Raw genomic sequence first — 15,650 nt, forward strand, 5'->3', positions numbered from 1 at the left:
GGCGGGGGGGCGGGGGGGGCGCGGAGAGAAAACCTATAGTTCAGTTAGTTACGTAAATTTGCCAGTACTGATGAAGGAAGGGGGGGAAGCATGGAAAATTTACCACTGGCTCCTGCAATATCACTTACTTCTCAGAAGCTTCGGTTTCACCTTCTGTGCCTTTATTTCCTAATGTTTTTCCATACAGCTCATCCTCATCCGCATCTTCATCATCAATGCTCTTCACATCTAGTTTCTGGTATTCATAATCTCCATTCATGAATACTGAATTGCTCTTCCACGAATGGTTACTTTCATTCCCATTCAAATTTTTTCCAAGAGTGCTTTCAGATGAGGGTAATACAAAACCTGAAGATCTGTCTACACTCTCCTCCGAACTTTCTCCTGCAATCAGAGTCTTCATGGCATCCCCTAAATTTTGCCCATCTTCCTCTTCATCAAATGAGATAATATTTGTCACTCTCTTCTTCTTTTTTCGATCTTTTTTAAATTTCAAATCTAGTTGCAACATAAAGGTTTACATAGTTTAGAAAAGAGAAACAATGTAAAACACTTGTTTTTTTCTTAAAAAGAACTCATGTACTAAATGAGTTTAGTAAAGAAAAAAACATTTAGATCTACAAGGTACTTCATTATCTTCCCATACACATGAGCTTTTAAATCTTTAACTACCATCTTTATTTTATATGCCTTACATAATTCAGATTTTAGAAGATATTTTGGAGGTGCATTCATAACTATTCAATTGGAACTGGAAAAAAAAAGTTCAAAAAACTTATAACATGAAATTTAAAATAAAAAGTTAGCCTTCCCATCACTTTCTCCCATGGAATATGGCTAGTGTATATTGCAGAGTATGTCTACACAACAGAGAAAACATGAAACACTTCTGGGGAGAAAAAATTAAAAAGAACAAACTCACAACACAAACAAAATCCACAACTTGCAATCAAATAAAGTTAGTTTTGTCTATATTCTAGAAATTGAGCAGTCAGTTTACAGAAAAAGAAATTAAACTTGCTTCCTCCCTCAGCTAATTAGCTCTCGGACTAGAAATACACTGAAATCCTCTCTGATTACATCACATCTATGCAGTGACAGCACTTCTTTTTAAATTATTACCTATTCTCACTGATTCCAATGTGCACATGAGGCTAAATGATCTTGAAAAGTTGAAGCACTCTAAGAAATATCAGAAATTTACTCACCAAGACAAATCACATTGGAACTAAGCTGTTTTGTTTAATTCAAGTCCAGCTGTTATATATCCATAAAACACATTAACATACTTTTAAGAGTAAGGGGATGTTAAAACCCATTCTGGATGCAAACAGAATTCCAGCAAAGAACATAGACTTTAATGAAAACATTTGACTTGCTCTAACATTCAACATATAATGGCATTTGAACAAACCCATTTTTTTTAGTGACATTTTATTGTAAGTTGTACATTACATGTACTGTATACATACGTGCTGTACACATACGTACATTATGTTGTAGAATCATGTGCAGTATATGGTCAATTATTCTCTTATTTAATCTTGCAAGCCTATTCTATACTAACAAAGTTATTCCAAGTCAAGTAGCACCTACTATTTTAATCTCATTTAAAGTGCTAAACAACAAAAGCTTTACCAAAGTCTGTTTTGAAAACCATGTTTTGAGATAAAGTCTATTTTAAATGCCAATAAAAAATAGATTTTATCTCAACTTCTATTCCTACTAGATAGCATTCACATGTGGTTTTTTTTCCTTTTCCTCATAACCAAAACAATTTAAAACCTAAGCTCAAACCTTGTTTCTTAATTGAAAAACACATAAATCCCAGAATCTTCCTGCAGTTTTGTACCTTTACAAAGCAAAACATTCTTTCACCCCAACTTCTGGAAATAAAGATGGTAGAATATTCCTTTGCTATTTTTGGAACTGCAAATGTATAATGAATATCACATTTTGCTTGATTAATTTCAAATTATAAGAGATTAAGACTTTGGGTCTTTGTTAGTAACTAACATCCTACAAACTGGTTGCAACACTAACAATTTAAAGGTAAAAAGAGCATATGAGTAAATTTTCATTTGTGGTAATTACCTACTTCATATAGGAATTCAGACTGTAAACATGGGCACCACTTGAAGGAGATTACAAGCTAAGATTTTTATCTGATATATGACAACAGATAATATGGCAGTGTATTTCTGACTGATAAAGTGCCAAAAGAAAACACATTAAAAATGAAAAATCATTACATCAGAAACTGCAAGGCATAATCTTATGAATAAGAAATTGAAATTCAGGTCACAAGCAAAGCACTTTGCCAATAAGATAGTTTAACTTCCCTCTCACAGTGATACAAGAAAGCTAAAATACACATTTATCATCCAGTATTCACACCAGTATTTCTAAAAAATTTCATACTTTTTATTTCACACACAACTAGTTTGTATGCGAAGTGCACTTAATTTTAAGGTTTTTGTTCCACAATAGTGCATTAAATTTAATTGAAAAAGTTATTTAAACACACTTGCATTCTGAATGACATTAACATTGCAAAAATGCTTACCAGCATTTACATTCTTTGAGAGAACAGGAAGTGGGTCAGTGTCTTGATCAGGTTTTATTAGAATCGAGACAGCAGATGATGCAGTTATCTCTCTAAGAAGGCTGCTAACACCTTGAGTGGATTCTTTCAATAATGAGGTTACATTTTGCGTCGATTCCTTTAACAAATCAGACACGGTGGGTGTGCATTTGCTCTGCCCATTTAAATCCTTATTATCAATGTTGATTGCAAAAAGAATGGAGTTCAGACCTTCAGATAAAAGAAAGGGGAAAAAAAGACCAAAAACCCATATATACTTCATACAAAAGTTACGAAGATAGAACCTAAGGATTAATAAAGCTATGACACATAAAACTTTTCCAAAAAAATTTCTCACAGTTCTCCATGCATGAATTCTTATTCTTTCATTCATTCTTTTTTAGACGATATTCAAGCTGATGCCATTAGTTCTGAATTTATCTTGATGGCTGTTCAGCTGCGCATTAAATAAGCAGCAAGTACTGTGAATTATTTATTTATAACTTTTTATTTAAACCCATTTCACTGCAACTTTAATATTTGTTGGTTCCAATATTCTATTAACAAAAATTCCTGTGAGTTTGTATCTTGCAGAACGAAGCATGTGACCATGTATCTGAGAAAAGGGGTGTAAAAGGTAATACATCACTTCTGTGGTCAAACTCTAGAAAAGTAAATTATCTGTTATCATTCCTTACTCTTATTCTCCTCCCATGTATTTACCTATAATTTGGGTCTGACTATAAAAGTCTATCATTGCTCTTTTCTAGTCAGTAATAACCCATTTTGTTTTCTCTGAATTGCACTAGTTTTTATTTAAAAAGTTAGCCTTGACTGATGAAGAGTTAGAAAATTTATGTGAAAGACTTTTGAACTGTAGGAAGGCCAGATCCAGTTTTAAAAGTTCATAAATTCATAGTATAAATTGGCATAATATCTTGATTATCCACCCTGAATGTGCATCTGACACACATTCTCCACATAAGCAAAAAGTGTGTTAGAGAAGCTCCTCACTATCAGAAACAGATATAACACCCCAAAATGAAATAGTTTTCCAAGAACAGTAGCATTTAAGAGAAAGTCTTACCAGCTGCCATCGTAGGGATCATACTAGAACGTTCTTCATCCATCATAAAAGACCAGTCTTCATAGAAGACACTATAATTTGAAAGGGAAAAAAAAAGAAAAAAAAAGAATATGCAGTCCTATATTAACATACATTCCACTTCTAAAAGACATGAAAACTTTGAAAAAAAAGTATGAGTACACCAATGGATCAAAGTCACAGTAACTCCCTGAAGCCCTGGAATATATAGAACTGTCTGAACAGTTATCAAAGACATGCTAAATAGTATTTTATTTTCAGTTTTAGCTCTGCATTTTTTTAATGGGAAAAAAGCCACTCAGGGCAAGGAGGTTCATACTACATCAGCAGTCACTATTGCTATACTGCATATGTAAGTTTTTAAATAACTATAGTTGACCATAATTACCAAGCCATTTTATAAAATATTAGAATGCATGAATACAAACAAAAAGATCCACTAGGATCAGGTTGAGCAACCTGATCTAGTGAAAGATGTACCTGCCCACAGCAGGGGAGTTGGACTAGACGATCTTTAAAGGCCCCTTCTAACCCAAACCATTCTATTATTCTACGATTCAGTGACCTGTTTCAATATCCAAAACCCACATCAGTTACCCTAAATAGTTAGAGTCAACTAGGAATTTGGATGTAAGAAAAAAACAAGTTAACATGAATTTCACTGCAAACACATAAATTTAGTTGTCTAAACCTGCTTCTTTTTAGTAGCAGGACGCTATATTTTTACTATTGGCATTCAGTTAACTAAACATAAAACCAGATTGCAAGAAAACCCTCAACCTATATTAAACAATTTTGACAGATTCATTTAAAAGTTTCCAAAACAGATAAGAATTGGGGATGTAAACTGATTCTGTAAACCCCCTTTAAATTTGGATAACATTTAAATCTTAAATATTCTCGAATAAGCCTTTTTAGAAATAATATTTCATGTACAATGCAGAGAGTGCTGATAATCCTGATACTGCACAAGTATTGCTACAAGCATGAGAGTAATTAGTGACATAGCAATCCAAGTCACTAATTTCCTCACAACAGTTTTCAGATTTTTTTTCCTTTGTTGTTTCATTTGTCTTTATTTGATTTCATACAAAATCTGTCTTGCAAGAAAGCTATAGAGGACTGCAACAGACTAAAAATGAAAAGGAGGTACTAACGAGCTCAGTTCTGGCAATAATCTTATCCAGTACATGCATTAACTGATGCAAATGGAAAGAATGCCTTTCTGCTGAATCCACTGGACTTGATCAAGCTTAACAGTTACTGATAAAAAAGGAATTTCAGAAAGAAAAGGAGTGAAGATGTATGAGGAAAAAGGTAGGACTCAGTTAAGTATGAACTTAAGTGCATTTTGCACATTCAAAGTACCTTAGGATTTCACAATGCATAGTAAGTTATCCTCGGTAACTCTGTACCAAGAAGGTTCACAAACTGGTACAAAACCACCTCCAAGTGATCTGCAGTAGTAGCTACCTATTACTTGACTGCTGGAGCTTTTCAATTACAGGATGAGCATCTCCAAAAGGCAACAGGCAATTACCACTGATGAATTGATAAGATCAAGGCTGCAATTGTGTACTATTTTAATGCAATGAGAGGAGCACCTCAAAGTATGGTGTCAAGGTCTCAGAGAGGAAAACTGTTGAAAGAATAGGGAAGGGAGTTAGGAAAGAGGATGGAAATGAAGATGATGATAGAAGCATATATTCTCACGTGCTACAATGAAGCCAGTTTCAGGTCACATGTTGATACAGGCACAAGCCACTATCTTAATGGCTGCCAAAATTTCAAAAATGAACAAAACGAAAGTATGAGGTTAAGTGGCTTCACCAGCACAGCAACTAATATGGTGTATTATTACAGCTGTGTTTTTTGGTTAGTTGGTTGGTTTTTTTAATCTCAGTACTTCATTTGTCAATACATTTCCTGCATTACAAAGATATCAAATACAGTACCTGAGTCGATTCTTATCTGCAAGCAGCATATGAACATATCTTTCCAGGGAATGTTCATTTAATGCACAGCGCAACCAAGCCCGGCCTCTACCAATATCTGTAGTAATTGTTTTCAGAGAGTAAAAGCGCTGCAGTTCATGTTTATTCAGAACTTCTTTCACATAGTACCAAAACACTGGCTCTGGAATAAAAGAAAAAAATAAAAATTTTAAAAAAAAACCACCCCCAAAAAAACCGCTAAGCTCATATCTGAATGCATTTACATGCAATTTTTATAAAACAAGCGGGTAATAGTATATAACTTTGAACAAAGGTGAATCATTTACCATTTTTGTATAACTCTTCAGTTAAATAGGTTATTTATTTCTACAGAACTTGGCCTATTTAAGCACTTAGAACTTTTCACTTCATTGAAAAAGCCACACACACACATTAAAGGATTCTATCTTACATTTTTTAATCGAATTCACATTTAAAAGCACATTTAAGCTAGTATTTCATCCATGGAACAGTTTCACATGTTCAGCTGGCAATATATTATGCAAAGGAAAAAAATTCTTTAGAACTCTATCTTACTGCTGACTGTGAAATGTCAGAAGCTAGGTCCAAAGGAATGGGTAACTCCAGAATTTGCAGACGTGCAAATGACAAATTCATGTTACTTTAAAAAACAAAAGTTACATTTAAAAGGCAACAATACTCCTTTCCACTAAAATACTTTCCTTACTCTGTTCCCAAATATTGATAAAAAGGTTTTTTGCAGTTACCTCAATTTCTCAATTAGAGGTTACACAAATCTACACCAGTAATTGTAAACACACAACAAAACACCTAGTATTTTACACATTCCTGTTTCTCAACTGAATAAGAACATATTTTAAGGACATATTTATTACAATTCACCTCTTACCATTTTCTCAGGGTGAAAAGAACAACCAAACATCAGATAATTAATCTGTAAGACTTGAATCATTACTATATGGTATAGTTTGGCAATCATTAGTCATTAATGTTGCACCAAATACATACTGCTTGCAAGTATCTTAAAATATAACATTAACAATAATGTTCATGTGACTTTGATTTGTTATAAATAGAATTGCTTGAATAACTAGAACTTTGAAAGCTGTTAATCTATACATTTAGTAACATATTAAGAGACTGAATTTAAGGCAAATAGGATATTTTTAAGTGCAAAAAAATCTGAGAAACCCAAGCATTACAAAAAAAATTTAAAACACATCAATCTCTCAAGGAAGACATGCAGGTAGTCCTTTTGACAGTTTAATGAATGCCTTTGCTCAACATTTTTTTTCAGTTAACAAAATAGGGAAAATAATTCTATTGTATAAGTGAATGGTGCACTATCACCTCAAATATTATGCTGGCTTTTAATCATAATCTCAATGTAGGCAGCATAAAGCAGATGTTTAAAGACGGGTAAAAAGTTTCCTCAAAGACACAAGAAAAAAAAAAAATCACACGAGAGAGAAAACAGATTGATCCTGCCACTCCTTGCTTATCACTTTAATGTAGTAAGAATTTTAAGAAAAAGCCATCCATGACGCTTCTCTTTCTCTCTGCTAAATAAAGAGCATGCAGTGAGATTTTGAATAGGTTTTCGCTACAGCTTATGACTTCTTTTGGTGAATTATGCTCATTTGAGGGCATGGGGTTTTTTATTAACCTCTGCTGAAAGCCAAATACAGCATTAGATTAGCAAAGTTTATAATATAATTTTAGAAACCTAAACACATAACAAGCAGGTTAGACTCATTAACTAGAAGTTTTGTCAAATAGGTCTGACAGCTATGCAAGAATAACCCAGAGCTCTTCTAAATCAGACAAATGAGCAAAACACAGGAACCATTGAATTGACAATGTAGGATGCAAAACTAAAGGTATACTTTGCTGAACTAGGACCTAATAGGCACATTAACATGCAAACAATAAGGAGGTCCACTGAACATACAAGAGCATTCAAGTATCATATGTCCTACTCCTTTGGCTTCAACCTATTTGATCTTCATTTAAAAAATAGAGCGCATATATATGTAAAAAAAAGCATTCCTTAAAATGCCAGATTTGTATCAAGACAATAGTGATTTAACTATTTCATTGTTTCTTGTGACCAATAAAATTCATTCTTCCATCTTGCTAAAGCTCAAAACAATACTAAAGTAGGAAGTGAAAATATTACAGGAATAAAGAAAATAAGCAGATTTCCCCTTGTGCTGAGAGTGAAACTCAATCCTTCTTGGCATTCTGATTATTTACAGATATCAAGGATTTTGAAAAGCTTCAAAATTTGGATTATCAGCAGTTTTTAATCAAAATCTATACAATGGAAATAAAGTAAGAGCATTCGATACTCTAAGTCCTTCCATTACATACTTTATAAAAACAGTAATGTAAGTGGCATTTTCAAATGACTAAGTTCTCCTGAGAGTAGCATTAAATGAAAATCCAAGTCCCAACTGTTGATATTATTTTTCATAGCAAATAATCCAATACTTGTTATTCAAAGGTAAGATCATTTTCATTTCAGTAAAATACAATTTGTACAATTATACCGCAGGCAGAGAAGACACTGATGTTATGCAATTTACCCAAATATTAATCACTTTGCGAAAACAGTTTATTTAATTTGAATAATATCACAGTTCCAATAACTGCAATACCACCAATCATTAATCAGCACCAAAGAGCAGTCATGTCTCAAGCTGAGAGCACAGAGATCAGTCTGAAGCCAGGTTCAGTGCCTTTTTACGCAAAAAAAAAAGTAAAGAAAAAAATTTACACTGCAGTCATTGTGCATTTCAGTGTCTGTTCTGTCAGGTAATTAAAGAACAGTTTCATATTTGTCATGAGTGTCTCATAGTAGGACATTCTTTGCTATAGTTGGAAAAACTAGGTTTTTTGCTTTTAATTGAGAGTATCATTAAATGAAGTTTATATTCCATAAGCCCTAGTCTATCATTTTCATTTCTAAGCACAGCAACTAATAATTTTACCATATTAGCCCTCAGCATTACTCTACAATGTCCTACTATTCATAAGCAAGCTATAATATGCAAAGTAGTAAAACTATAAACATATTGTAACTTAGCAACAATTTCAAAATACATTCCTATTTTTGGTATTGACGTGCCATGAGGCTGCAAACAAACCACATCTGTAATTCTGCCACAGTTTACCTGCCTGTAAACGGATAATACTATCCTACAGTTATAGCATCAAAGCATATACATTAATCTATAGCAACATGCAGCACCAGAACTACTAAAAAAAAAAAAAAAAAAAAAAGGCAGCCCTCCGGTACCTACAAGGAAGTCATCAAGAAGACTGATTTAGGCTCTTCACATCAGCACATAGCAGGAGCACAGCAGACAACAGGCATAAGTTAAAACAACAGAGGTTCAGACTGTATATAAGGAAAAACTCTTTCATCATGAGGACAGTCAAATGTTGGAACATGGTTGACCAAAGAGGTTGTGCAGCCTGTGGAGGTTTTCAAGACCCAAATGGATAAAGCCCTGAGCAACCTCGTTTAACCTCATAGATGATCTTTGTAGGACTGCAGACCTCCTGAGAACCCTTCCAACTTGAATTAGCCTATGATTGAGTGCAGAAAAAACACTGCTATGAGCTATTACTGCTATTACTGACAGAAAGGTTTCAACAAGTCTGGAACCTCTAATAAAACAGTAGAAAGAGCAGCCAGAGGCAATGGAAGAGTTGATCTATTTAGCATCTTTAATCAACATTGTCCTAATAATTTTCAGTGAATACTGCATCAGCTACAGTATTCTCACATAACCTGAACTGGAGTTAAATGAAGAGGCCCCCATATTGTTACAAACTAAAGACAGAATTTATTGTTTGATGGTTTTGTTTAGATTGCCTAATATAAGATTAAAGGAGCGGCATACACCTGTAATGACCATGCCATCAATTGATACCAAATCACATAACTGATGTTAGGAATTTGTTTACTTCAATATATATTAAAAAAATTTAAATATTTTAAATAGGATTTTTAAGTCATAGTTCCAAAGAACTACTACTGGAGTTTTTATTTAAAACTTTTATTTTCATTTAAGAAAAACAAAGTAAAACACTGAAGCTCTTAGATTCAAAGTGATGCTACACTGTTTACAGCCATTTGAAAGTACAGTTTGTCATGAAGTATCTGTAAATTTCAAATAAAAACCACTGCTGAACAATTTCATTTTTCAATTGTCAAAGCCTGAATGTATATTCTAAACAGCAGTATTCCACTATGTTAAAGAAAAAAATGACACCTGTGATTATGTTAGACAGAACGGAATATAAATCACACCAGACTTATTTGCCTGAAAGTGATAAAAATATAGAAGTACTTTGCAACTGCTTTCAGAAAAAAAAAAAAACACAACACTGTAATTCACAAAGATAAATGCAGTGGAACCCAGTAATTTCTATTAAAAAAAAAAAAAGCTTCTCTTCTTAGTCACTGTACAGCATTCAATTTGCGGCAAAGCAGCCACGTTTTTGTTCTTGAACTTCCATATATTGCTTAAGCTTCTTAAGGAATAAAAATTATGTTTTCTTCCTTCTTCCATTCCCCAACCATAGATAACTTTCCCAACTTTCTCCTCTCTACATCATCTCACTGACAAGCCCCCAAATAAGACACACATATACATGAATATATCGCTAAATGTTACTAAGTTCCCAAGTATCAGAGACGCACCTTTGTACATCTGACCACTAAAAGACAGGACCAAAAATTTCATACACCTGTGATGTTACTAACAGACAAGAGAGAAATCATAAGAATTATACGTAATGTCTTCAAATTTAAAGACACACTATTTGCATAAATCAGAGAGAGCGTAGCAGGGGAGAACATTCTTTGCGCCAAAGCATAAGACTCTCAATTGCAAGCTGGGGGGATAAAAAGCAGATAACCAAATCACTACCCATTAAAGGGATGGAAACTACCCAGAGGCTGAAAGAGACCACAGAGTATCTAATCCCCAATTACAAACACACACAAGGGAGAAAAAAGCATACAGAAGAGTCGAAAAATGTGTAAAAATTGTATAAACAGCTGGATTTTTCTTACTTGTTCATTTAGAGTCCGCAAAGTGTCGAGTCTTGCCCATTACTAAGTAAAAGAGGCAAACATGGGAAACTCACCAACTTCTCTAAAAGCATAGCTATTTTAGCTCCCAAAAAAAGCTAAGTCTGGAGGCTCTAACCCATTAGCAGGGAAGTCAGCACACAAGACCCAACATTTCATCCTATCATCCACAGGAAACAAGTCTGTTGTTACAGCAATTTAAAAACACTATTATATCAAACTACACATTTTGTGTTAATGTAATATCCATTATATGCAATTGTCTGATGCAAGTGGAAGTTATGGCTGGAGATGAAAAAGTACTAACAATTCAAGTACCACTAAATATATTAAAAAAAAAAACAAAACCCAAAACCCCACTATGTGTTACATGTTACACTTGACAGAGTTTCAAAAGCCAAAAAGAAACTTCTTTATGTGTACCCTGTTTAAGAAAAAAGATACTGTCTGTTAAACTTCACAACGAAACTGATGAAGATTAACACCTTCATATACTTTTGATAAAAAACAAGGGAAGCAAGTTGAAGAGAAGGCAACAAAAATAAAGGAATCTTTTCTTTAAATGTAGAAAAAGTAATAAAAAACAACCCAACTAATACAGGTAACGTAAGTTTTGTTTTTCAAATTACATCAGTACTTAGAAGTTAAACATATGGCAGTTGAAGAACAGAGTAAGACACGGTTAAGAATGAAAATGTCGTAGTAAAAACAGCACAATTACACAACGTTTATCCCCTCCAGAATTCAAAAGAAATTTGCCAATGATACTATTCATGATGAAACTGTAGGAAGTGCAGATTTCCAAACACCAAAATTTCTAGAGAAACTGGGTATGAAAGTTAAACTAGATCAAGAAAGCAATAACCATTTCACTGCTTAATGAGAGTCCAAGTATTAAGTATGCTACCAACAGTCTATAGTTTGGTGCATTGCTTAAAACTTGCATTAGAAATTATATCACTTGCTTGCACTTATCAACTGTTTAAAATAGAATAGTTACGATTAACAAATTACCTGTTTCAGTTTTACTGGAGAAACCTGCTGCCTGTTTGATCGCTGCTGCTGTTAATGCTAATCCTCGGCTCCTCCTCAGACCATGCTGTAACACAGCTTCAAACTGAGCACACAAACAAGTGACTCTGCAACAGAATTTTTAAAGAAACCGTGTGAAAAGAACTATCAGCTATGTTCCTATAGAGCAGGTTTATTCCAAATCTCTGAATAGAGAATGTAAAGGTGAACCATTATCTTATACGTAGTGAAAGACCCCTTATATGCACTAATCTCATTATTTGCAAACAGTATAATCTACTTATGTCCACAGTCTCATCATGACTATCCAAAGCTGGGGCACAAATTACATTCAGAAGAATTGGCAATCAGTTTGAGAAATCAATTTTCACACAGGGAGAAACATTGTAAAACGAGCAAAGTTTTAAAATTCAGCCTGCCAAAGAAAGGAATATTATTATAATCTGCAGGGAATAGTACAGCTTAAGGTATAACAGACATGAATGCAATCTGTTTGCTTGAAATCTTATTCTCCCTAAGTTTTATTTTTGTCATTAAATAAACAATACTTAAGCTTTGAGAAAGTTGTCACCTGGCTGCCAAAGCTGATTACTAAAAGGAAGGACAGATACTTTAACTAAGTTCAAGCTAATAAATAAAAACAGTTGACAAAGTGGCTCAGGACTCTGCCCCGGCATTCCAGAGTAGAGTTCTATTCAGGGTCACAAAAAAGCACAAGATCTCAGGAGGAGCACTGACAGAAAAAGAGATATATTTACCATAATCGCCCTGGACGGAAGAGCTTTTAACACGTAATGCTTCCCAGTACATCTATGTTAGGAAAACTTCACTTTGTTAGGAAAACTTGACTAATAAAGCAGAATTTAATTCAAACAATACACAATATGATTGTGGAGCAGTTGTGATTAATTTTTGCCAAAAAGACTGCTGCTGTTAAAAATGGAAACTCCAGCAGATACATGACTCCGCCCCCCCCCAAAAAAAAAAAAAAAAAAAAATCTACTTGACTTTTTCAATTCAGAAAAAGCGGAACAGAAACTAGGTTCTGTGAAAGAGCTCATACTATTAAAAATCCATGTGCACTGAGAATCAAAGCAAGAAAACCATGCAGCATTTTACAGAAAAATTTAGCCACTAGTAAAACAAAATAAAATAAAAAAAAAATCAGGTGTTCTACAATGCCCAAGATATGTAGTGTATTTACTAGATAGCATCACGAGGGTATGTTAAATAAACAAATACAGAAAAACATGGAGAAGTTTAGTGTACGTAGACGTAGTACAATTACAATTATAATTGTACAATTATAATCTCAAAGATAAAAAAAACACTGGGAGAAAAAAACTTGGAGAATAATGGATTTTACTGGATTTTGATCTAAATTCTCAGATTATCCTCATTTTCAAAATTATCTCACAATATTTAGCACAATAACAATCTCAAACATCATGGAATTTAGGGAAAAAAAAAAAAAAAAAAAAATCTATCAGTGTAATTTCCACTTCCTTTTTAATCCTGAAACTGCCTAGCTATAATCCATTATTCAGCATGTCTACTGAATTATAAGGAAAATATGTATAAGTAGAATTTGGCCAACATTATATCTTTGGAATCCTAACTCTCAGTGTTTATCAGAAGACAAATACTATAGGCCGTCATTCAAATTATTAAACAACTGCAGCAAAACAGTTGTTCAAGGAAACTGAGCAACAAAGCAGAAGTTTTAGATCCAGAGGATTTGCTCTACATAGGAGGTACTTCCTTCTAGCCGAGTTTACACAATGTACTACAAAGGCAAACATCATCAATACGTTGTCTCACATAAACTAATCAGTAAAGATTAAGTAACTATCTCTAGTTGATGCTTCCGTGCCAACAGCTATAGCTGCACAGCCAGTCCAACTGCTAGGTGCTTCAGCCCCATCATCCCTTTATCCCATCTGCATCTTCCTTCCTCCCTCACACCAGCTTCTGTCCAACAAACCCTTTGCTGAACAGACCCTGTACTGAACTGTTTCCACTATGCTAGTTCAATAGAACACTATTTCTCTAAGTCTGTTTCCCCAAAACACTGTAGGCTGAAACAGCCAAGGGCAGCACAGGATGACAGTAGTAGCCAAAAGCCAGACAGGCTTAAGCTGCCATGGAGCAGCCTTAGCCTGGAGTTTCACACACAGGTAATGCACAGGAGCTGTATTACAAGCTGCTCCTGAAAGGAGATGGGTTTGCCCTCTCATCCCTTGTTGCTTCTTCCTCCTCTTCTGTACTTCCCCCATTCTAGTTGCTTCTAGCTGCGTGATCTTCCCCTCTTTGTAGCAACTCAAGCATTCACCAGATGTTTTACTGATTTAACTCACTAAAATGGCAGAAAGTTATCCTCTTGCGTTATTTCTTCTTTTATTAAATTAATTCAGAGGGGACTGGATGATCACCAGGCATTGCTTAAAAAGGTGGTGGAAGGGAGTGGTACTGAAGTCAGGGACCTTGAGGAGATACATAAACCCTCCCCACCCTTTCAGTAGCAATGAATTGCAATGTTGGCTTTCCAGAAGTCATGAAATCACACTCTTAGACATGTTCTTAAAGACTGAATTGGAAGGGGATTGGAGAGAATTTTATGCGTCATTTATAAATGGTCAACAGATAACTAACTTCTTCCCAAAAGGCAGAGTCAACCTTCAAAGACATAAGAAAAAGGACAACAACCAACTGCATTTAATCCTGGTGTTTTATTTATTCGAGATTCTTCGACAGGACAGATTCTGAGAAAGACTCATTAGGATACAAAAAGCACTGCAATTTCTGTCCACAAATGCCACTAATAGGAATTAAATGACATTTTTTGACTTACATTAATAAAAAGGAACAACTTCTCATACAGAAAAAGAAGAAAAACAGGTTTAAAACATGTCAGGAATAAGAAAAAGTAAGAATTAAAATTTTCTTAATGACTATGTGTTAAACACTTGACACTTAAGCATCAAGCTTCACAAAACACAGGTGTTATTGGTAATAAATATGCATTCATTTTAAAAGAGGTTTTAGGGAAGATAAGGTCTCCCAATCTCATGTTCAGACCTCAGAATTCAATGCTTTGTCACTTAAACACTTATAACTTCATACAGAAGAACACTGTTTGTTAAGCTGTCAAATCTGTTACAAGATGAAAAAATTCAGAGTCCCATGTCAGTTTGTGTAAACAAAAGGAACTGAGATTTTTTTGAGCATGTCAAGTGCCATATGTTTTATGTCATTATGATACATAATCTAAGCATGTTAAAAGTTTCTACTTTACCTGCTATCAGAGTCTGAAGCAATTTCTTTTCTTCCTCCAAACCGTATTTGACACTGCAATAAACAGATTTTAAGAAATTTTTGTTACACTAACAAACTCAATATTCTGAAATATTTCCATATAAGAAACAAAGTCATAACAAAAAAGGAAGCAGTACAAAATAAAGCATTGGCAAATACAGCCTACAACCAAAAAGTGCTTTACAGCACCATGTTCCACTAACGGGCTACTCTTGCAGTTCCAATATATTCTGCTAGCCAGAACAACACACCTGCAGGTCCTTCAATAAATTTAAAATTGAGTAAAAATTACTACTTTTGAGTTTTAAATGTACACCCACAAAACCAAACACTGCTCCTATTCAGCCCAATGCTACAATTACAGAAGAATCATTGTTTATAGAACATATCATTGGCTTAATTTTGAGGCATTCTTTTGCCTCCCAAGCTCTCCTAAATTGAATCCAGTCTATCAAATTCTACTTGCTGAACTTCATGTTGATGCAAGATACATACATACATAAATAAATCCTACCTTTACCTGTATTTTAA

At 34.1% G+C, this 15,650-nt stretch overlaps 1 protein-coding gene across 1 annotated transcript; it reads right to left on the bottom strand.

Annotated features, from left to right (window-relative positions):
- Positions 1-128: 128 nt before the first annotated feature.
- On the bottom strand, positions 129-15,152 carry SNX29 (sorting nexin 29; the record flags this gene model as incomplete). The annotated part of the gene is made up of 6 exons (XM_009580413.1): positions 129-498; positions 2,567-2,815; positions 3,672-3,742; positions 5,645-5,825; positions 11,787-11,911; positions 15,100-15,152. Coding segments are annotated over 6 exons (1,049 nt in total), but the record flags the coding sequence as incomplete, so codon positions are not given.
- Between the last annotated feature and the right edge of the window lie 498 nt (positions 15,153-15,650).

Source organism: Fulmarus glacialis, unplaced genomic scaffold, assembly GCF_000690835.1.
Source record: "Fulmarus glacialis isolate BGI_N327 unplaced genomic scaffold, ASM69083v1 Scaffold41876, whole genome shotgun sequence".
Classification (NCBI taxonomy): domain Eukaryota; kingdom Metazoa; phylum Chordata; class Aves; order Procellariiformes; family Procellariidae; genus Fulmarus; species Fulmarus glacialis.